The 23793-nt window shown below is 31.3% G+C and overlaps 4 protein-coding genes across 6 annotated transcripts; 3 read left to right on the forward strand and 1 right to left on the reverse strand.

Annotated features, from left to right (window-relative positions):
* The first annotated feature begins 1105 nt into the window (after window positions 1-1105).
* LOC137821513 (cysteine proteinase mucunain) lies at window positions 1106-3750 on the forward strand. The gene is made up of 4 exons (XM_068626141.1): window positions 1106-1819; window positions 2711-2946; window positions 3037-3177; window positions 3353-3750. The coding sequence occupies exons 1-4, from the start codon at window positions 1339-1341 to the stop codon at window positions 3614-3616; spliced, it is 1122 nt and encodes a 373-aa protein (XP_068482242.1). The 5' UTR covers window positions 1106-1338; the 3' UTR covers window positions 3617-3750.
* A 1833-nt stretch (window positions 3751-5583) lies between these two features.
* On the reverse strand, window positions 5584-7744 carry LOC137821436 (protein RICE SALT SENSITIVE 3). 2 transcript variants are annotated; one of them, XR_016515655.1, is made up of 7 exons: window positions 7318-7592; window positions 7133-7186; window positions 6915-7052; window positions 6618-6770; window positions 6467-6508; window positions 6327-6383; window positions 5584-6245 (listed from the first exon to the last, which is right to left on the reverse strand). XR_016515655.1 is itself a non-coding variant. In XM_068626028.1 (7 exons), the coding sequence occupies exons 1-7, from the start codon at window positions 7458-7460 to the stop codon at window positions 5826-5828; spliced, it is 966 nt and encodes a 321-aa protein (XP_068482129.1). In that variant the 5' UTR covers window positions 7461-7744; the 3' UTR covers window positions 5584-5825. The 2 variants fall into 2 exon arrangements, 1 of the variants encoding a protein (XP_068482129.1); XM_068626028.1 differs by having other exon boundaries at window positions 6659-6770; window positions 7318-7744.
* Window positions 7745-10971: 3227 nt separating this feature from the next.
* On the forward strand, window positions 10972-16337 carry LOC137821479 (DCL-like protein). Its single transcript, XM_068626084.2, has 3 exons — window positions 10972-11448; window positions 11533-11647; window positions 15976-16337. The coding sequence occupies exons 1-3, from the start codon at window positions 11123-11125 to the stop codon at window positions 16144-16146; spliced, it is 612 nt and encodes a 203-aa protein (XP_068482185.1). The 5' UTR covers window positions 10972-11122; the 3' UTR covers window positions 16147-16337.
* A 122-nt stretch (window positions 16338-16459) lies between these two features.
* On the forward strand, window positions 16460-23311 carry LOC150025181 (uncharacterized). Of its 2 annotated transcripts, none has more exons than XM_090295759.1 (4): window positions 16460-16597; window positions 17593-17651; window positions 18492-18557; window positions 22956-23311. In XM_090295759.1, exons 1-4 carry the CDS (start codon window positions 16460-16462, stop codon window positions 23176-23178), a joined length of 486 nt encoding a protein of 161 aa, XP_090151885.1. In that variant the 3' UTR covers window positions 23179-23311. The 2 variants fall into 2 exon arrangements, with proteins under 2 accessions (XP_090151885.1, XP_090151886.1); XM_090295760.1 differs by lacking the exon at window positions 22956-23311 and adding an exon at window positions 18763-18831.
* Window positions 23312-23793: the final 482 nt, after the last annotated feature.

The following is a 23793-nucleotide window of genomic DNA, read 5'->3' on the forward strand; positions in this document are numbered from 1 at the left end:
TAAATGTCCATTTCATTTCATTATTCTAAACAGATTAAACCTCTTTCGACTCTTACCAGTTAAATAATTTTATTTATGTAATTTCATTATATGAGTAGAGTCAGATTGTCTCATTATGGGCCCAACAAATCAATACACCATAACATTAATCTCAACAGGTTATTTTATTTCCTAAAAATACTCTGTCTTTATCACACTTTTACACCATTCGATATCTCCTCTAATATCAAGCAACCAATTTTTATCAAACATCACATTTGAATTAATTCAACAAACTATTCAAATACATTCGTTAACTCATTCAATTTTAAACTCATATACATTCTACAACATCTATAATATCTATAATTTCACATTTCAATCTCAAACAAATTCCATTTCAATTATCAATCAAAAACACTTTCAATTCTTAATCACAAACACTTTCAATAACTTATTCACTTTAAAATCAATATATATTATTCAAAATTAACCATTTCAGTCAATATATCACTTTACTCTTAGAAAAGACAATCCTGCAAGCAAAATTTGATATTGGTGACTACGTCACCCCACGTCCAGATCTTTTAACCCAGTATTTTATCGAAAAGAATAAGACTAGTTTCCCTTACCTTTACTTAAACAAATGTTCACTAAGAGGTTCAAATCTATCAAAAACTTAGATAATTAACATGTACCACAAAAATTTGATAAAAAAAAATCTAACTATATCACTAAGATCTTAAGCTAATAGAGATTCACCCTGAAGTTAAAAGATTTACATGCAAAGCATAGACATATACAACCTAACAAGTTCAAAATTTGTCTAAAAGAGAAGAGCAAAAATAAACTTACTCTATCTGAGATTTTGATTGGACAATCTAATAGTATTCGTTGTCAAAAGTCTAATGACCAAACTGACGAGGGAAGAAGTTAGAATCTTAGAAAAAAAAAAGATTTTTTTTTTTAAAAAAAATATTCTTTTAAAATAAACCTAAATATCTAAATTTTTTATTTATATACTCTTTTATTTTAATAATAAAATATTCAATTATATTCTAATGTTATTTTGTAATCCTTAAACTACCTTTATATATACATTCACTTGATAAAATAATAATTTATGAAATTATAAGTTGAATGTAAGTAGAAGACAGGAGTATGAATGTATCATTACCTTTACTTTGTTTTATTGTGCCTCGCCATTCATGAGTACCCATAATTACCTTTATTTTATTCATTTGATCCCAATAATCACAGTCATCAACATTAATTTTAAATTATGATGACGTCTGAGTTTATAAATGCCCATTCCATTCCATTCCTGCAATCAACAAATATCGAAACAAAAAAAGGAAAATGGGAAAAAGTAGATCTTCCACACCCACGATCCTCATCGTGTTCTTCACGGTCTTGGCAGTGTCGTCCGCGTTGGACATGTCCATAATCTCGTACGACAGAACCACCCACGCCGACAAGACAGAGCGGAGGAGCGACGAGGAGGTGAGGAGCATTTACGAGGAGTGGCTGGTGAAGCATGGGAAGGTGCCCAGTACCCTCGCCCTGAAGGAGAAGAGGTTTCAGATTTTCAAAGACAACCTGAAGTTTATCGACGACCACAATGCTGAAAACCGGACATACAAGGTTGGACTGAACCGGTTCGCCGATCTTAGCAACGATGAATACCGGTCCAAGTACCTGAGAACCAAGATTAACCCTCTCAGGATGACGGCGAAGCCAAGTAACCGTTACGCTCCGCGCGTGGATGACATCTTGCCGGAATCTGTTGATTGGAGGAAAGAAGGTGCTGTGGTGAGAGTGAAAGACCAGGCAGAGTGCGGTAAGTACTGTACTTTTTCTATTATTATATTATTACATTCTTTCTTATTCTCTGTTTTCCTTCCATTACCCTATTTATATATTTTCACCAATAGTTTATGTATTTTTCTTCAGAACAGTTTTTATTAAATATAAGTATTTTAACTTTAAATAATATTATATTTCGATATCGTATTTTTTTAATTATTTGATGTTCTTAATATAATAGTAAATTTTGTAAAGATGAAAGAAGACTGATTTAAAATAGTCATTTTCTTAAACTAGTTGTTACGTCAAATTAGATTTGAAATTAAAACAAAAGGGTATGTTTTTGAAAGGAATAAAAATTAAATGTAAATCCTTAGTATATAAGATTGGTATAAAACACATGTCTCATTTCTTGTGATGTGGCATTTTTCCAATTTTTACCTTCAAATTATTTTCTTCGTTGCAGTTAAAATTAGTGTATATATGCTTTATTTTGCTCCTACACTCGAGTGAAAAAATGTATTTTGTGTAATATCTAAGGCGTCAAAGACGAAATTAAACAAGAAGCAAACTTATAAATCTATATTTATAGAAGATTTCTCAGTCTCACACCCAAGAGTTCTTAGATATTAAAGTCTTCCATAATACTTTTCTTTATAATTGAACATACATATTTTTCAAGCTTCTAAAGATTTATGAGTCATAGCTTATATTGTAAATTTATTTAATCTAGTATATTTTCATTTTCATTTTCTTATCCTAAAACCTTGGTAAATTTTGAAAAAAGTTTTGGATTGTATTTCATCATAGCTTTCTTGATCTTATTTTCGATGTTAGTGGAACCGTGTATGAACTACTTAATTAAGACGTTACTTTTATTCTTCATACAGAGGTTGCTGTCTAAGTTATTGTTTTTTTCATACAGACGGTTGCTGGGCATTCTCAGCAATTGCCTCAGTGGAAGGGATTAACAAGATAGTAACAGGCAATCTAACTGCATTGTCAGAGCAAGAACTGTTGGACTGTGACAGAACAGTAAACGCAGGTTGTAGTGGCGGACTTGTTGATTACGCCTTTGAGTTCATTATAAACAACGCTGGCATTGACACCGAAGATGATTACCCCTTTCAAGGTGCTGATGCTATATGTGATCAAAATAAGGTTAGTTTCAACTTTATTATTTGATAAATTGGTTAATGTTTCTAACAGTTTATTTGTATATTACTTATATACTTTTTTTTTTTACTTTAGCAAAATGCGAGAGCTGTTACAATTGATGGATATGAACGTGTTCCTGCCTATGACGAGTTAGCCTTGAAAAAGGCAGTAGCAAATCAACCAGTGAGTGTTGCCATTGAAGCATATGGCAGAGAGTTTCAGTTATATGAATCGGTAAGTTTCTAATCAGTTTTCTTTGAAGATTATTACCTACATTCTGAGTAGAATGAGTTCATTAAAATTAGCAATGCATAGAGAATTTTGTTCGGTTCTGAAATAGAAATCAACGTTAACATTGCTTCCTGATTACTGGCTTCATATAATGAATTTATTTGTCTCAATTTTATAGGGTATATTCACAGGAGCATGCGGTACTTTGATAGATCATGGTGTTGCAGCTGTTGGTTATGGTGCAGAAAATGGAACTGAGTATTGGGTGGTGAAGAATTCATGGGGTGAGAAATGGGGAGAGGAAGGTTATGTAAGAATGGAACGCAATATAGCAGAAGACAGTGCAGGGAAGTGCGGAATTGCGATCCTGTCATATTATCCCATTAAGAGTGGCCAAAATCTCTCAAACCCTGTCAACTTCAGTAACCCAACTTTACAGTAGGAACAAGATGAACTTGAGCAAATGATGATCAACTGGTTTTCATTTTCTATTTTTTTTTAATCTTAAAAAAAACAAGACCACATATGTTTGGCAATGGAATACCGCGACGAAATAATGATTTGTCATTTCACTTACTGTTGGCGATGCATTATATATGATATAATTCTCAATCAAAATTTCATACTTTAGTGGATTAATCATTTACTGAAGTTGGGATAAGTTATTTATGCATGTTAGTTTCGAATTCTAGAGTAATAAAGTTGGATATTTTAAGATTTAAAGTATATTGTAAGTTGTAACTGTTAAAGTAATTGGATTTTTTTTTTTAAATTTAGATAACATATAGTGCTAAAATTCGAACTAGATTGACGAGAGGATCGAATTCTGACCTACTTGTCTTTTTTTAGATTTTTAAAAAAAGAAGGAAAATTTTTAAATTAAAAATATAATTTTAATTTTGGACTTATGAAAAATAAAATAAATATAGTATTACTAATAAAATAAATATTATTTTAGATTATGTAAATAAATGTGACATATAAATTATTATTAATTTAATAGTTTTTGTAATTTTATATAATAATTGATTTTTTTAATGTTGAAAAATATTTGAAAGGAGTTTTTACATATTTTTAATAATATGAGTTAAGAATTTATCATTGCAGTAAAATTGTTTTGTAATAAAATCCCAACTATCAAATTCAAATTTCAAATTAATCCCAAATTTTAACTATCATTATATTAATTGATTTTATACTATTTTTCAATTGATTATAATAAAATTGTTAAATAATTTAATTCATTATAGTAATATATTAATGTTATAACAATACTAATGATATAAAATTTTATACCTTTCTTCTATCTTTCATTAACTTTTTGAGAAAATTATTATAATAATAATAATTTTATTCTCAATTATACTACAAAATTAAAATTGGAATTATACTCAATTTTTCTTAAAATTTATTTATACTGAAATTAACTCTTTTTTTTTCTCCCAACCCAAATTACAATTAATCTCAATATTTTTATTAATTATTTTAAATTAATTTTCTTTATTATATTTTTTTTCCTTTCCCTTTTTTAAGAAAAATGAAAAAAGAGAGTTAAAATTTGGTTCAAAGACTCGATTTCTGACTTGTTTTTGGCGTGAGAAATTATTATTTACAATTCAGAATTCGACTTTTCAAGAACTGAATTATAAACTTACACAATAAACCAATCTAGTATGGGAAATAAAGTATGTAAGATCTATCTAATATTTTTTTGGAATTTGGTTTATTTTGGTAAAATAATTGAAAGGTTTTTATTTTTCCCATTGTTTAATAGTTGTTTTTTAGGTTTTGTATCTCTAGGTAAAAACTTTTTGTAGGGTTAAAAATTCTTTACTAACCCGCGAGGTTTGAGTTGGATGTTTTTAAGAAACATTATGTTTATCTTCTGTAATTATTTTGTTTCTTAAAGATTTATTAAGCCTTGAATAGAATGATAAAGCAATGTATGCAGGCACAGTATATTTGGGAGGTGATGGTAATTCCTGACAAGAATATCTAAGAAAGTGTGTCTGTGAGAGTTTGTGTAGACATGAATTCACAGACGTAAGTTTGAAACGGAGAAGTTGTGAAAGAAACAGTACAGTGTTGGGGACCAGGGCTCAAATACTAATTGTCGCCCAGAGAAGCTTGACGTTGAGTTGCTGACTTCAATTATCACTCCCTTCTTTCCTCTCCTTTTCAACACAGCCCCACAAGATGGAACACCACACTTCAAACCATACCCTACTATCTCCATCATTCCCCACCACGCTATTCTCATCTCATCTCATCCCTAACCCCATCCTTCCTTCACCATCACTAACCCTTTTTTCATCTTAATACCATCTTATTTCCCCTTTAATTTTCAATTATTAGCTTTCTAGTAGGGAGTTAGGCACCATCAATATCTTTTTCACACCATACAAAAAGTTGCACAGCTTAATCAAGTTCTGTTCTAGATAATGTCCGCATTGCATTCATCATTACATAAATGCGGGCAGAAAGAAACACCAACAGTCATCGCTATGATTGGTAGATTGTCGGCCACCAATAAACATACCACAATACATTCTCGCCACGACACAAAATAAATAGTTAACTATTTTCTTAATCTATGCTAACTACTCTGATTAAGAGTTATTAAGTTCCAACTTTCTTCCACCTAATCCATGCTACTTGTTCAAGGAACCAACCTTTCCTTTGTGATCGCCGTCGTGGGTAGGATGAAATTCGCAGTCCTCAATCTTCACTCTCTCAATTGTGCTGCTTTGTGTCCCGGAATTGGGGACTTGATTGTGCAGTGGGATTCCAGATGGTAACTTCGATAGCAAAGCTCCAAAACTGCAAGGCATGGTTGGTAATGATAAAGGTGGAGAACCTGAACAAAGAGATGGGCCTGGTGCTCCACTTTGAGGGTTGTTCCAGGCCATATCATACAGAGGCATTCCATTGCTTTCTGTGAAACTGGGCTTCACAATGTATGGATGTTGGATGGGTAGGTATGGTCTTTGAATACCAAATACACCCGGTATGCTTTGAAGGTAGCTGAATTGTCTTTGTATGCTGATCACCAGATTCAGGTCCTCTGCAATCTGAACAACTTTGTGGACTAATTAATAATATGGAGATTTTTGCAAAAATGGGCAAACATTAGGGGTGAGAAAGTGATGCACCTTGTTAAAGGAACCCAATTGCACAACGCCTTCTCTCACTGCTATTATGACTATACTCTACCAAAGTGAATTATAATTAATTGTTAAAGTCATTAGCTTTTTGTATTTTGTGTGGAGCTTGCGAACGAATTTTTACCAACCTGAATGCCTGAATTGAACTGAGACTCCCATGCCTTTGGTTGCTGTTAAGTATCGTCAAGACAAATACAAAGAATATTAAAAACAGAGAGAAAAGGGTCGAGAAGCATTAAGAGTTAAGAGATATGGGCGAAATGTTAAGAAATATATTACACATTACGCTTATTTCTGTTTATAACAATGACTTCTCTTACAGGCTCGACTGAAGTGTTCCATGTAGCAATATAGCTAGCTTCACACTCATTGTTGTGACTCTCATTGTAAACCCATTTGTGACTGTTATCTGCAGCAGCTTTTCCCACGAGTCTGCAGATATATAGAGATAAAAAAAAAAAATTATTTTGCCCCTCTTGCTTCACCTGAATTTTGCAATGCTACTTTTGGAAAACAGAGGAAAAGATAATGAATCTTCTTATGGCAAGAAAATGTAAAGGTAACGTCGACGCTCACCCCTCTCCATAATTGTAAACCTCATGCGACATTTTGAAGAATAAGTCAGCTCCAAATCTACGGTTCAAGTAACCACTACCACTCTTCCTCTGTTCGCACTCGTTAAAATCGCAGAACCCATCTTCCCAGACAAGAATCCTAACCAAGGAAACCTTCTTTCTGTTGATCAAAAAAGAACTACCAAAACGAAACATTTGCATAGTTGCATACAAAATTACCAGTTCCTTTTGTTTCCTTTGGAGAGATCAAGCGCAGTTCCTCCAAATTCCCACCTGTAACATACATGGCAAACCAGACAGCACAAAAACATTTTGAGTTATTAAATTTGTTGACTAACTTGTGTATTGGTTGTAGTGTTTTACATTGTTGTATATATGTATATAGTAGATGCATTAGTTATGACCTTGGTGGAGGAAAGTTTCGAGGCAATATCCTCCAGAAGACAGCATAAACCCACTTAGACGAAGTGGAAGAATTGGAAGAAGTGGAAATGGTTCTGAGGGTCTGCTGCAAGAGACAGTTAAGCAAAGGTAATCCACTTTCCATCTTCTACGGAGGCGAAGTAAAGAGAGTGGGAAATGAATGGGAGCAACAAGATTAAAATTTAAAAGGCAAAATGCAAACAAAGTGACGATGGTACCCACTGGCCTCTTGCAGCCACCAAAGTGGGGTGATCGTGCTCCAACACACACACACACTTGTAAAAGACAATTCAAGTTGTTCTAATTTTACAGTGGGACCCCAACCTTAACATTTCCCTTTCCACTTTCGATGATTGGTGAAGGCATTTATAACAAAATTTAAATCCTAAGCGTGAATCGGTTAGAGTTATGAGATGGTTCCTTCTCTTGTTACTTTTTAACTCAATGCATGATCTCCCTATACATTCACTTCCTTCCAATTCAGCTGCGTAATGAATATTCAACACTTTACCATTGTTTCTTCTGTTACACTACAACTGTACACAAAACTCATAAATGAAACTCTATTCACTGAGGATTTGGATCCTCTATTGTACGGGACATGGTAGGACGAAAAAGATACAAGAGAAAGGATAACTGCATGTGTTTTGATATTTAGTAGTTTCAAAACAGTTTTATCCCATAATGTTTCTGCATATTAATGTTTTTTTATATAAACTATCACCGATTCCACTCTAAAATAATATAAGATTTTGAATAATGGCAATGCATTGTAAAATTTGAGTTAACGAAGACATGTGGACGCAATTTCTATGAACCAATTCAACAACAAATTGTACAGGTATATTCATAATTCAATATTATATTTACTACATTCTTAGTGTTTTATAGTTTTATAGGGTTATATTATTCCTTAAATGTTTTACAATTAAGTGAGTTTTTCTCAAATATACTTAAAGAAAGTTTATGCATAGGGATACAGTGTGAATAAGAATGAATAACAATCCTAAATAACATTTAGATACTGTTTAAGGGTTTTTTTTTCAAAGAGAATATGGTTTGATATAACTCATTTTTGATTTATGAAACTAATTCATTTATTTTATTTTATTTTCAGATGAAAAATAAATCCCAATCACGTAGTTTTCTTAGGAAATCTTGATTAAGACCTAAGCCATTTCTATCAACTGTTAGTGTTTTATAAATAATTTAAAAATTCACAAAAGTGTTACACTAGTAAATTGTATAACGAGAATTTAAAGAGCCTGCCTTTCAAAAAGATTTGAGGAAAGTTTGATGTGTGCTTCTTCCATAACTCCATATGTTCTTATTCATAAGTTTTATAATTTCAAAAATACACTATCTAAAAGAATTAATTTCGTAAGTTTTTTTTATAATATATGGTGTTTCTTTTATGATATTATGGTGTTTCGTGAGTTTTTTTTTATGATATTATGATGTGGTGTAGTTTATATTACGGATTGTGTAATTAAAAAATTTATCAGATTACGAAATTCAGAATTATTGAAATGTGTGTATTTTAGTTTGTGCAATTGAGAACCTCTTCTTCAATTTGAAAAAATATTTTTATTAGTCAATCCATAATGCAATGTTTTATTCAAAATTATATAATTTGAAATATTTATCTAGATCTAAGAGCAAGTTATAGATTATACAATTAATTAATAAGAGAAACACATTTTAATTAGTTTTGAATTATGTAATCTATAACATATTTCTAAATTATAGAATTTGAGGAAATGCTACAATCTAGAAAGTGTAAATAGAAATAAAAAACATTTTTGAACTATAGAATTCATAATGTATTTTTTAAGGACAAAATAGTATTTTAATAAGGGGTGCCAAGAGAAGCTATAGAGGTGTAGGAAGAAACAACAAAGTTTTATGCTATGGAAGTTTTGTATCCAATAGAATCCAACACTGTAATGAAGGTAAATATAAACCGTATCAAGTGGGTTTAAATAGATGTATTAATGTAGAAACCGTAACAAAATATATCAATCATATTTTAGAAACAAATTTAAATTTTAATAATTTCAAATAATATTTTAATAATTACTTATAACGTTTTAAATTCGTTATTTTCTCTAAGCTATCAACCATTCTATTTCTTTTTATCTTTCACATCTTTTTTTTACATTAGAAGCTTTCATTTCACAACATTTTTCATTATGAAAACATTTTTAGGTATTTTATTGAAAAACACGCATTTTTTTTAATTTTTCTTAAAAAATACTTGTAAACTTTAAAAAATAAAATATTTATTTATTATAATTTTAAGCATATAAACTATGTGGTGTGAGAAAAAGGTGCCGGGTTCGTCTAAAATAAGAAAAGTTAAAGAGTGCCTTTATCTCCCAATGAAATATTTTGTTTTGAATAAAATATGATTATTTTCAGAAGCTATATAAAATAATGAATAGAGAAGGACACATGATATGGTTAATGTTTTTTTAATAGGATAATTACATGCGACCGTTAAGTATTTGTAACTTGAGGCTAGCAAAGTTTGTTAAGTTCCCTTTTAATTTTTTAAGTACTCTTTTATCTTCCCAATAGATAGAAATAATATATAACGTAAAAAAAGACATGCATAAATTTTCAATTGAGGAAATTTCATTAACATTCATCATAACTAAATGTAATTAATATCATATGTGTGCTAAATTTAAACTACTACAATAAACTTAACCCATAAATGCTTAAGTAGTTTGCAAAAGGTCCTAAATTCTTATTTTATTGACCCAGCTGTACATGAAAAAAAAAATTAAATTTATCAGAGATGAACGGTTTGTTATTTATAGAAAAAAATATTATTTATATACTAATTTAACTTTCATACTATACCATTTATATTATTTGATAAATTTTTATTTATTTCTGACAAGTAACCCAAAAATAAATACTAAACTATACCCATAAAATAATCAGTTGTAAAATCTAAGTTGAGTGACCTTCAGTGTAAAGATCTCTCGTCCTACTATTAATTACTTTATGATTAAGGACAATTTTATTACAAATGTATTACAAGAGTGAGAGTGTAAAATCATACATGTTATTAACACGCTATGAATAATGTCAATGTCCAAAGATTAAGTTCAAGGAATGATCTTGATAAATATAAATATTAAAAGTTCAATAATACTATTAAAGTAAGTATTTTTTTATAAAAATAATCATTTAATTAATTTAATTTTGACTAGGACGGGAAATATTGAATGACTATTTAAGAACATATACCTTTCGATGAATGTACATGTGTGGATGTCGGGGCCTAAGTAATGTTTATCCACTTGATACACAATGAGTTGTCGTGCTGGTAGTCTCCAAATCCTTCGAAGCTCTTCCTCTCCTACGTGTGTGTTCCGTCGGTCGGTGAGGTACCTGCAATTGCACTTCGACGTTCAAGTAAGTGCTAGTGTTTCGTTTTGTTCTCTCAGGATATGAAAAACATACATTTCACCCCTTCAGAAGTCTCATTTATAGGTTGACTTAAACCTTCACTCGCGTGAGCCAGTTTACTAAAACATGTGTAATGGTCATCAGATAGTGTGTAGTGACTTCCTAATCGGGAGTGTATTTAGAAGCGAAAATAGTTTTCTTTTTTATTGGATAGAAAACCCTGGGAGAGTGATCTAATTTATTTATGATTTTATAAATGGTGAACCCATCTTGGGTTGGGGCCCATCATGGACCTTGACTGTGAGCCGTTACGGGATTATGAGGACCAATCACCACAACACCATAAACCAAAACCCATAACCCATGGCCTCTCCTCTTATTCTTAAACAGGCTCTCCTCCTTCAAGCTTGTTTCCATAACTACCAACGCTTCACCGCCGGAGCTGTCGCGGCGCGTCACCGGCCGTGGTGCAGCCCCGCCGCCAGCCTATCGTCGGACGAAGCGGACGAGAAAACCAAATTCGGCAGCATTAGCAAAACCTCCTTTGCGCGGAAAGCTCAGTTCCCCTCAAGCCAGTCGCGGTGGGAGGACGACCCTGATTACCGTAAATGGAAGGACAAAGAAGAGGAGATTCTGATGGACATCGAGCCTATTGTTATGCTCGCCAAGGACATTCTCCACTCCGGAAGGTCGCTTCTGAATTTCATTTCTACAAATATCTCAAGTGGATTTTGTTTATTTTTTTAATATATTATGTGTTCCACACACTGCAGATACATGGATGGAGAGCGATTGAATGTGGAGGACGAGAAAGCGATTGTTGAGAAGCTTCTTGCGTTCCATCCACAATCTGAAGATAAGGTTGGATGCGGTCTTGAATCCATTATGGTAAGCACTCAGACTGAAAATGTGTATGTTGCGTACGTCGTCGTTTTGTATTAGAAATGCTACTTTCTCTGTACTGTGATTTGACTGTGTCATTACTTTGGTGGCTTTACTATTTCTTATCTTTTTAGTTTGCAACTTCTGATTGTAGTAGTTGTTCTAAGTGCTTGTAATTTGTAACTGGTTAGAAACTACTTAAAAATATTCCAATCATGCAATTTTTGCTGTTCCTATATCATACTATCGCAAATGGCAAGATCGTATGTTTCTCACCCATTTCATATTTAAGTAAACGCCTTTTAACCTGAATTAAGTTACACGTCTTTGATAGGCACTTGTAAGACTTTCATTTCATCATGTTTGGTGGCTTGATTACACCCTTGGACTATTTTTTTTCCTTAGGGAGGGGTGTATTAGTCACAAGTCACATGATATCACTTTAACAAGGATGTCAGAGCTTAGTTTGATCACAGTGGTGATTGTACTGTGAGCAATTAGAATCTGCATAAAACGGTAAAACCACGGTTATTTGACCTGGCAGGTAGACATCTGGTCTACTTCTGTAAGATACTGAAATCCATTGAACGTTCTCCAAAACTGCCAGTAAGGTTTCACTCAACTGCCAAGATTGAACAATGTCCACTAGAGGGTCCTGGGTTCATCCTTTCTGGTTCTCTTTTGTTGAAAGGTCATTTGTGAGTACTACTGTAAGCCTTTGCTCAGTCATCTGGCTTATCTTATCCTTAGAATAGGGTCTCTTCTCCCAAACTTTTTTTTTTCTGCCAAAGAAAACAAAACCTATCTTGGCTCTTTTCATGTTGGTTTAGCACATTGTTCCTTTAGTTACATATTATCACTCTAGGGCTATTTTAGTTTTTTCTTTTCCACTACTTTGTCAATGATGGTGTGTGAAAGTGGTAGGAAATTTTTCCTCTGGATTAGCACGGTAAGCTTTGTTAGCAAAGGACGAGAGTGGAGAATCCAAAATATACTTTTAATTTGTTTGGCTAGAACAGGTTGGCCACTCTCTCGTTACCCTGACTTAATAGGCCAAGTATTATTCCCTTCAATTTACCCATTGTTGTTACTATTCAGGGCTTCTAGACAACAACTAATCCAGTTCTTTGAACCATCCCATGGCTTCCAAATTCACCTTATCCTCACATATATCTAACTAATCTTTTAGTTTTGAATTAGAGAGGACAAATCCAAATGATGAATCAATGATATTAACCCTTAGCCTTCTAAGCTAAAGATGCGGGTTCGATTCTCCGTCCTTGTTTATATTCTATATTTATTCTATTTAAATCTATCTTTTTCTGATAGAATGAATTTAGAATTCTTAATAATCTGTATATTCTCTTCCATTAATCCACCCTAATCCATCCAGACTCATTAAATCCGAACCCCTTCCCTTGATGTCAAATGTAGCCTTTTTTGATACTTTGTTACTAATAATAGATAAGTTTGTTTGTGAGGAAATTTTAATCACATGATAAGGCAGACATGCTTAAATGTTTTAAACTTAAATTCAGGCCTTTCATTTGATTTTTTTCAACTTTTGGTTATTACTAATTGTTGGCTGGCTACCCACCTTAAACAAACAATTAAGGAAAGTATATAGACGAAGATTGTTGTTTCAATTACCACTCATTATCAAGCTTTTGCAAGTTGAACTAACCGTGAGGATAGGTGTAGATCTAGATATTCCCAAAGAAAGAATAAAATGCGACAATGTAGTACAGTGAATGGAAAGCAAGACATTAGGAAACATGCAATATGAAGTGAATAGTTAAGTGGTTAGGCATTAATTTTATATCATCTCAATATTCTTTGATTACCGCCAATGCTTTCAAGTATCATTCAAATGCACTAGAATAGGTAGAATCCAATAGTTTCATGAAAACACTTTTTCTTTTATTAGAATCATATTTCCTTATACAAAACTCAATTAAAGAGAAACAATAGATTCTAATCCCAGATATCTGAAAGATATAGCTCCTAATCCAAATCTAGTCTTTTATCCAATGAACAAATTCCATTGTAATTCAAAACCAAAGTATCAATTTAGTGGTGATCAATCAAAGGAAAACATTAATAGCAAAATTAGAAAGAAACATAGACTGAATAAAATTGATCTAAACTCTAGAAGACTAACTCAATTAGACAAAGTCAAGTAGAATTCATCCTTAATTAACCTAGGGAAAGTTAGAAATACATGATAAAATGAACAAAAAGAAGGAAAATAGAGATGAGACAAGGATCACGATAACTGTAAGAGTTAGTCCCAGGATGAGGCTCCACTAGAAGATGGAGTATTGTAATTTGGAGTAACTTCCTGAGCAAAAGAGTTCGAAATTCAGGTTTGAATTGTGTTTTGATATTGTTATATTTAAAGTGTAATTGCTTAACAAAGAAAAGTCATCATCGACTGATTTTATCAGAAAAAGTATCAGACTGTTGTGGGCAAAAATGTTAGGCAACTATAAGAGATAAAGACCTAGTAATGACAAGCTTGAACAGATTTTGCATGGTTAGAAGTCTTCACTTAGCAATCATATGGAACATGGGATCTTAAAAATAAAGAAAATTTAAGATAAAATTGTGATATCCTTATAAAAGCCAAACGAACATTTAGTAGGACTCTTAATACTAATATTTATCCTCAAATACTTCTAACATGTTTCTGAGATTTATAACTCACCTAAAGAGATGAGAGCTTGTCTCCTGATAATAACTGATAGTGTAAAATCTACATTTAATTGTCAATAATAGATTGAAAGGTCTAAGAAACTCTCTACATGACTGCTACAATTATAGTTCCCATCTCTTTTGTTTTTGATAAATTTTAGTTCGAGCCTTGTTTATGCTAAATGTCTAAAAGCTGGAATTATGAATTGAATTTTTAAATAATTGATATTTGACCCTCCATTCATGTGGAACAAATTGGTGACCCAACTTAAATGGCTGCTTGATTTCTTCTTCTTCATCATCACTAGGCCAAAACTACAATATGCAAAATGCTAGTTAATTTGTAGTCTGTTGAATAGTAGTTTCCATGAACTAATACTGTATATATAAAATTGTAAATGATGCTTTTTTCATAAATCTTCAAATTAATGTAGAAGTTATGTCTGAACCATGTTGGCATAAAGCTTCGGCCCCTTTATCTACCCAAGTAAAATATTAGGTTTGATTGTACTTTTAATTTCTTTAAACATTTTCCCAATTTAATTGCAAAGTTTTATCCTTTAAGTTTTCAAATTGTTTCATGCAGCTCCGTTTATCACCTTGTTATTAAAGAGATTTTCTTTTGATTATTGGTGGCATTGTGCAATATCATTTTATTGTAAACAAAATCATTGAAAAAAGGAGTTCTTCGTAAACCAGTTTGATTTCTTGCCAGCGAAAAAACAAGTTGTTTTTATGGAACTCATTGCAAAACTGACATAGGGAGTAATTTATAATTAGTATAACTATGTGGACAACGTTGTAGAAATTAAAACAAGAGTAAAAATCAAATTTTAGTGAAAACAAGAGGATTAAAAGTGGACTTAAGTTAAAAAGTTAAAATTGCTACACTATGCTGTTCTGTCAGTTTTGTGCTTCGTAAGGTGTTAAGATTTTTCATTCTTTCTTACTTTGTCTTTTATTTTTGTCAATGCAAACGTATTTTGAAGGAGCTGTTATCTTCTATTACTGTCTACGTTACCTCCTCAGCTAGATCAAATGTACTTACTATTGCACCTCTCATTGATAATACATTAGGTATATTTGTGTGGATCTTTGTGAATTGTCAGGTATTCTCATTTACATTTTAGCAAAATAGATATACTTTTATTCCCTTATTGGCTTGGTTATGTTAATTTTGGTCAAATCTTGTTTATGCTAATCGGTTCTTGCTTAAATTATTCCTGAAAGTTTGTCTTCCAAAACGCATTATTGTAGAATATAACACTTCATATTTGGATTTCACTTTATCCTTTACAATTTACTTTCATGTGATTGATTTGATAATCAATTTTGAAGACAAAACCCCCTCCTTTCCAATTAAAATTTGGTAAATAAGGTCAATAATCTAATAAGATGTCCATGTCCTTATACTTTAGAAGAGTAAAATCCTTTATCTCATTTTATTTTTAAACTAAGATCTCCAATGTTTTTCATATAAATTTCCCATTTTATAAAAATTTACATGATCTGATCTGACCACAAGATTGGAACTTCAGCCATTGTTATTTTTTGGATTTTTTTGTCGATGATCTGCTTTGGTTACACTCCAAAGCAGACAAATAGCGCAGGATATAAATATGTGACTTATTTTGTTGTAGGTTGACCGCCATCCCCAATATCGACAGTCCAGGTGTCTTTTTGTTGTAAGAACTGATGGTGGCTGGATCGATTTCTCCTATCAGAAGTGCCTTCGGGAATACATTAGAGATAAGTACCCTACTCATGCGGAAAGGTTTATTCGACAACATTTTAAGCGTGGGAGTGGTTGATGTATATATAGTGGAATTTATTTACTTTGGTGTGCTCATTGCTTTTTACATATGCTTTCCCCCCTAATTGCTCTCTGGCCTACCTATATTGTCAATGGTAGTGGATAGTCATTGATTGACTGTGATATGGAGCTTATTATGAAAGAAACAGAGAAAATTATTGAAATGAGCTTCAATTTGTTGACTTGTAAGTTTTGTAGAACATTTTATTGCCGGTGCAAATTGGTGGTTAGGTAACTGTCTGGTTGGCAGTAAGGAATGGAATTTTGATGTTTAACGACCTCTAATATTATAAGAAAATTACTAGAATTCAATGTCATTTTATAGTCTGACCATATTTTTATTGTTGCGTGGGCTTCAGCATTTGAATTTTAACCCCGTACTTTTTGGAGGATGCTTTCAACCTGAATTTGGATTCATTCCCAGAGATTCAGATAATCACCATAACGAGGTAAAAAACACCCGGAACCCGGAAACTTCTGTAAAGTGAGGGGGAAGCCTAGGGTTGTACTGTGTACCAATTCTGGATTATGGGTTTTTATTTAGGTGTCCTATGTCCAGCTATATTAGTCACGGGAATGGTTGAGATCCGACATGTACATGTCAATACTCAGCAAGGGTCAAGCTCAACTAGGTTTTCTAGGACTCTGCACAAGTCAAAACGGAGAGAAAGTTTGTCTGGCTGCTTTGGGATTTTTAGCTGAATATGCATCTAAATTCCAAGACAATTATATTAGTATTGATAATAAGTCAAACACTCAAAGAAATTTGCTCCCTATCTGTATGACCGGTAATACAATTTCCCCCAGGGTAATTTGCTTTATAACTCTAGACGCTGGGTTCTTTTTTATATTGATGAACTAAGGCAAAATAAGGGGTTGTGTGTGAGGAATGAATGAGACTTCCATTCTCTATTAAAAAGTTATATCCCTCTCTATGTTAAATGATCATTAAGAGTGATATATTTTTGTGTTTTTTCCATTAAAGAATATAATCAGTGTGGAAAATTCCTTATTTAGATGAAATCACCAAGGGCTTAGAACCAATGGCTACAAACTCAGGATATTTCATTCTAACCCATAACAAGAATTTAAAACTTTAGCACCAATAATAGGAAATAACATAGCCCTACGGTCTCCAATCAAGCTACCAAGCTCTTTTGTCTCATATACCTCCCATACTCCAAATATTGCTAGCAAGGATAGAAAACAACGTGATCGACTACCTACTGTGGTCAGAATGGTGGGGTCCAGTCACTCGGATTTGGTAGATTTGCAGTATAGGAGGCTAAGATGGTGGAGGGAGGTTGGGGATAAGACAGAAAAGGGTGTTCTTTCACTTTATAAATAATTGACACAATATGGGGGGTGTTTCGCTTAGATACTTTTTATATTTTAATGAGCATTAGATATATTATGAGTATGGATATTCTTTTTTTTGCTTCAGGTACGAAAGTTTGATTTGGTTGTGGGTGTTGACCCAGTGACTTCAACTCAAGAGGGGAGGTAAGTTTGATTGTGAATAATCTTTAAAAACATGCAAAACTTAGAAGAAATAATTTCAATAACCAATATGAGATTCATTTCACAATACCTAGATGGATGTAAAATCACTAACGCATTGATCAGATAGCAAAATAATGACTGAATTTATAGGTTCAAATCAAATGTGAAGGATACACCTAAATTTACTACTTCGTTGTAGGGATGCCTGATAATGACAAACCGTTGGCGAAATTCACAACCTAGAGGCAATCATTTGAAAACATCAATTTGCCTATTCATTAAAAATATATTTGTGCGAACCGACTTCTAAGATAAAAAAACCATTTCTAAATTAAAATTTATTTATGTATAAATTAAAAATAAAATTCTAAAAATTATGTACAAGAACTTATAAATTAATTCAGGTACTAGTTAATTTTAATAAAGATTTTTTTTTTATTGAGAAGTTCGTGCAAAAATATCTATATCTTTTTTGGAAATGTTTGGAAATGACCTTGCAGCGGCTGATTAATAGTGGTACTAATTCCATGGTTAATATGTCATTTAAAATTTGGATAAACTATTAAAACTAACTTCTTCTTTTCAAAACCTAAATTTTTAAAAAAAAGCCAAAAACTGCTTAATATCTCAGTTTAGAAACCACGTGGTTCAGCACTTCAGCAGGTATGATCGTATTTTCTTTTCTAAAAGGGGTTTCCGAGAGTAATAGCAGTTGTCAAGCTTATGAAAACTAAGGGAGTATATCACAGTCTGACATACTAATGTAAAAACACATTATTTAGAGTAAAAATGGAAATTTACTCAAATTAACTTGAATAATATTTAAATTTCAAAACGCAGGTCACGTATGTGGAATCGATCGTCAAACACTATCCTTCAATCACTCACGAATCATATCATGAGAAGGTAATTTCTTTTTCTGCATTAAGTTTCCATAATTTTCTATTTGTATATGCAAGAATAGCAAAAGCTGTAGCGAGAAGAAGAAATGTATATAAAGTGAAAAATCTCTCATAAACTTAACAGAGTAACATGACATCATTAAGACAATCAATATGGTTATAACTGTGATGTCACTTACCAAAACCCTTCTTTTTCTAACCTGCTGCAGACTTATGTCAAGTCATAGATTATGATCTGGGTGTTTTGCCATTTAAATCAAGCAAATTAATATTATGCTAATCAAATGAAGTTATTTATTCATAACAAATCCTTTTTTTGAAACTTGTTAAACCTAATCAGCTAAAATTCCTCTTTATCCATGTCCACTATGTGACATATTTATTTGGTAAAGTTGCAGTCTAAATTTTACTTGTAGCCTTTGATATATTTATTTGACAAAGATCTTTATCCCCTTTAAAGCAGTTAAAATAGATTCGGTATTAATCAGGTCGAGACACAAAAGGTAAACAACACAACTTTATAAACAAATTAAAAAATTGTCATAATTATACACAAGACTTTGTAGGAGCTTAATTCGAATTAATAAAAAATACTTGATTATTTTTATTACATGCAATTAAACGTAGGTTTTGTTTAGACAACTTTTTCTATAAACAATTTTAATAGAAAAGTTAAAAATATAAAATTAATTTTCCTGTGAACTAAACTCAATTCAAGTGTAAGCTAATTTTTTACAAGAAATTAATTTTTTACGCAAATTAATTTTAATTTATAAAAATATAACTATTTTTATTTTCTTATAAGTACTTGAAACACATGAACAATAATTGAGCTTCTTGAAGCATATGCTTGGGCAACTACTATTTGTGGAGGAAGTGGCCAAATTCTTCTACAATAATGCAACAGTAAACCCTACAAACCTTAAACCCTAAACCCTAATTAGGGTTTAGGGTTTAGGGTTTAGTGTAAAAATTAAAGGTATGATTGATAAAAAATAAAATCATTAATACTACTTTGAATTTTAAAATATTAAAAAATGTTTTAAAAAGCCTTCACGTGAAAATAATTGAGCGAGTACAATTTAATAATTAAATGCAGCGCAGTATTCTGTGTGTTAGATTAATTATTATACTAGAGATGTAAGTACCTATAGAAAATGGTGAATTGATAACTTGTTATATAATGTGATTAATTGTCCGGAGCAATAATGCACCTTTTTTTAGTTTAAATAACAAAATGGAAAAAGCTGACTTGTTAAATTAACCTATATTCATACTGAATTTTAATACTGAAAATTATAAATGTATCGAATTTGTGTATGCACGTTCTTTTTTTTATAATGGCAATAATAAATTATGAACAAAATTCTAATACAAATTACTGAAGCTCTTGCTGATAAAATAAACATTATTACTATTAATTTTTAATTAAAACTAAAACAATTGGGCTTTAATGTTTAAAAAGGAAAGGTGAGAGTTTTTTATAATAGGAAAGAGACAATTCGTTTGTTGAATGGTTATTTTTTATTTTTAGAGTATCATATAAATTTTATTTTAATTAATAATATTGAAGGTGAGAATTTTTTTAAGATCGTAATAATTTTTTTCTAATTCAAAATTTACGAGTAAATTTTTTGTCTGTGTATATAAACAAGAAAGAGATATTTCGGCTTCTTGATTATCTTCTTTTATAAAGGGAGAGAAAAGAAAAATAATTTAAGTGAGAGAAAAGAACATAAAGATAAAATATTATAATTTTCGTTTTGTAACTTTTTCTTTAGTTTCCATCAAATAAAATAAGATTCTTTTTATTTTCCTTTTTCCACACACATTTTCATCTCTCCTATACTTTCCTCCAACAAAATATTATGTAATTAATAAAATATATATACCGAAAAATTCTTCTTCAATAGTAACTTATCGATATGTTTTTGAACAAATCTTCATTTTAATAAATAAAGAAATTTAATATTTTATTTAACAAATAATATTCATATTTTCTTTTCCAGTAAAAAAATTGTGTACCTATCCCTGAACAATTATTTTAAAAGTGTTCTCATGGAACACACAAAATGTAATTTTTTTAAAAATTGTATAAATGCACTTTTAATTTTTTCTGAGTAATTTCATATCATTCTACTAATCTCAGTACTATTTTATGAAATGTGTAAATCAATTGAAAATTGTTACAGTCTATTAAATTGGTCTGTAAAACTATATATTATTCAATTGAGCAAGATATGCACTACAAAAATGCATTAAACTAGTATCTTTAAGTTTTTCTTCAAAATTTCAATATCAAATATGTATCTTTATAAAAATATAACAAATCAAAATAGATATAAGTTATTCCGATGCTTTCATTAAGTTTTTATATCAACCTATATACTTACAAATTTATCGTAATGCAATTCAAATACATTAGTACTATCATTTAACATTTTCAATCTTAAATAAAACATATTCAACAATTTACTCATATCAAAATATACATCTACTTTATAAAATTAATACAATCAAACATTTCACATTTAATCTCAATCAATACACTACTTTACTAAACAACAAATCCTCCTGCAAGAAAATTTAACACTGGTGACCACTTCAGTCTCACATCCATATCTTCTTCTAACATAGGGCTCTAATGAAAATAAAACTAGTTTCCCTTAGATGTGTGCTCACAAAAAGTTTGAATTCTACAAATGTTCAAGGATAAATTTTGGTCAAAAATTAATAAGACTCTCAACTAAGAGGAACTAACGCTGAAGCTAGAAACACCTCGTTAAAAACCTATATCAAAGTTCAAAACTAACTCAAAGGAAAAATGACAAAAATGAGTTTATTCTGTCTAACTCTAATCGGACAATCTTATAGTATTTATTGTCAGAAATCCAATGATAAATTTATATTATAAGTCTGAGGATAGAAGTGCTAAGAAAGTTATAATAAAATTTAAAAAAAAATGAAAAATTGTTAAATTTCAAATAAAAACTGGATAATTGATTTTTATAATTATATATTATTTTTACTTTAATAATAAAATATTTATATATAATTTAAAATATATCACTTTTCCTACACTATTGTCTATGTCTATTCGGCATAACTTTTAAAATTTGAGAGTTAAAAAAGATAAGAGTGAAAATATTTGTTTTAATCTACGAGATAAATTTATAAAACAATTTGAACAACCATTAACAAATTTAAGGTCCCATGAACATAAATAAATTCAATATGTAGCACTGGAAAGAAAAGAAAAAAAAAGTAATGGTAATGAGAATATTATTGGAGGGCTTATAATAGTTTATAGATTTAGCAGCATAAGGATCCAAAAGATGCATGCGAGAGTAAGATATTTGTTCCATTTTTCGGTGGGTATGAATATGATCCTGAGTTAGATATGTAGGTGTAATAGTAGGATCTGTGGAAAGGGTTGATGAGTCCCGATAAAGGGTTTGTTCCTTTATTTTCCTGCTCTGCGATTAAAATGGAAGAAGAAATCAACATCAGCCAGCCACTCTGTGTTCCTTCAGGGAGTGGACATGTCTGACTTTGACCAGTATAAAGTGCGTGTCCCTGTTTTTGTCTTAGAAAGAAATCATACATAGACTATAGCACACTACTTTTGGGAGAAAGTTAGCAAAGAAAAGATCACAAAACTCATAATGATCTTCTCATAACAGAGCCTTAATTGCAAGAATAGACATTGCTTTGGCCCAAATCAATGAAACGCTTAATTAATTAAGCATACTTAAACAGTGGCAAAGTGGTGACATTTGGTACCATAGTTTGGTGCACAAGAGTAAAGAGCAGTGCCAAAAAGGTTGCTTGTTGGGTTAGTGGTGTGCTGGAAACCACAACACATTCCACATTCCACAATCCACAATCCACAACCACCACCATATCTACCATCACCTTTCACTTCCCCTCACTCATTCTGTCTCTTCTCACCACCTTGCACTATCACTCATCACTATGTTTACCTAGCTAGCCCTTTTTTTGTCTGCATTTTTTCCTCTTTCTCTTTATCTGCCCCCCACTCCACCCATCTGCGTTTCTCCTCGGACCTCGAGCCTACCAAAGAGGTATATAGTGGCAGTAGGAGAATTTCAAAACAAAGATGCAAAATAAAAGAATCCAAAAGAAAAGAAAAGAAAAGAAAAGAAAGAAAGCAACATCTCATCACAGAAAAATTATGGCAGATAGTTAATTACACCTATAAGCATGCTACTAATTTTATTTACTTCTGTCTATGTATGCTGTCGCACCATTTAAGACATGTTTTTATAGCTTCATCAAGTTTGAGCTCCACTAATAAATTTAGTCCATCATAATTAAAAAATAAAGATGGTATTATTAAGTTGGTGTTAATAATTTTGACATGCATGGCATGGCTAAGTAGCTGGCTCTCTGAATCAGTCCTACTCCTACGGTTCGCTGCTCTGTTCCAACAATTTATTGTGATGGGGCAATTGCAGAGACATCTCTTTATCGTACGACAAAAAGAAGAACTGAGTTGTCCTTGTGTTGTGTTATATATTAGTAGTAAATTATGTTGGGAGATGCATACTTCCGTAATTGTCACATTGCGTTATAGTTTTGGGTATCTGAAGCACAGGGAATGATACTCACGAATCACAAATGAAATGAGAAATTTCACCAAGCCCAAAGCCTTTGCATTTAAGTCTCTTTCTAAAATCTTCTTTCTGACTTCTGCCATAGATCCACTGTGCACACTTCAGACGCTAATGCAAAAACCTAAAGTTCTCTTATATATATAGAGAGATATATAGACATACCCAACTTACCAGTTATAAAAGCTGAGGTCGAGGAAAAGTGTTTTTGTTCATCAACTCTTGGTCAAATTTCATTTTGTATTTTTAAATCAATTCTTTTAACTTTTCATAATGCTTAAATGATTGCTTTAATTTATTTAGTTTATAAAAGACTGAGAATTAATAATCATGTATTATTACGTCTTATTCTTAAATTTTATAGCATTATTTTATCATTAGCATGTTATCAAATCAATTTAACGTTAATAAGTTGTAGTTTATATTGCTTCATTTGTCATTAAGTTAGTCATTTGTATTTAAGTTATACAATAATAAAAGAACCTAAATTAAATTTTACTTTCTTTTCAAAAATATTAAATTGTCATCTATTTAAAAAAAATATATTAATCTTCAATGAGTGATCTTCTCACGGACAGAATTAGACAACAAATATTTCGTATTTTT

The sequence above is a fragment of the Phaseolus vulgaris genome, chromosome 9, assembly GCF_051622355.1.
Source record: "Phaseolus vulgaris cultivar YP4 chromosome 9, ASM5162235v1, whole genome shotgun sequence".
NCBI lineage: Eukaryota > Viridiplantae > Streptophyta > Magnoliopsida > Fabales > Fabaceae > Phaseolus > Phaseolus vulgaris.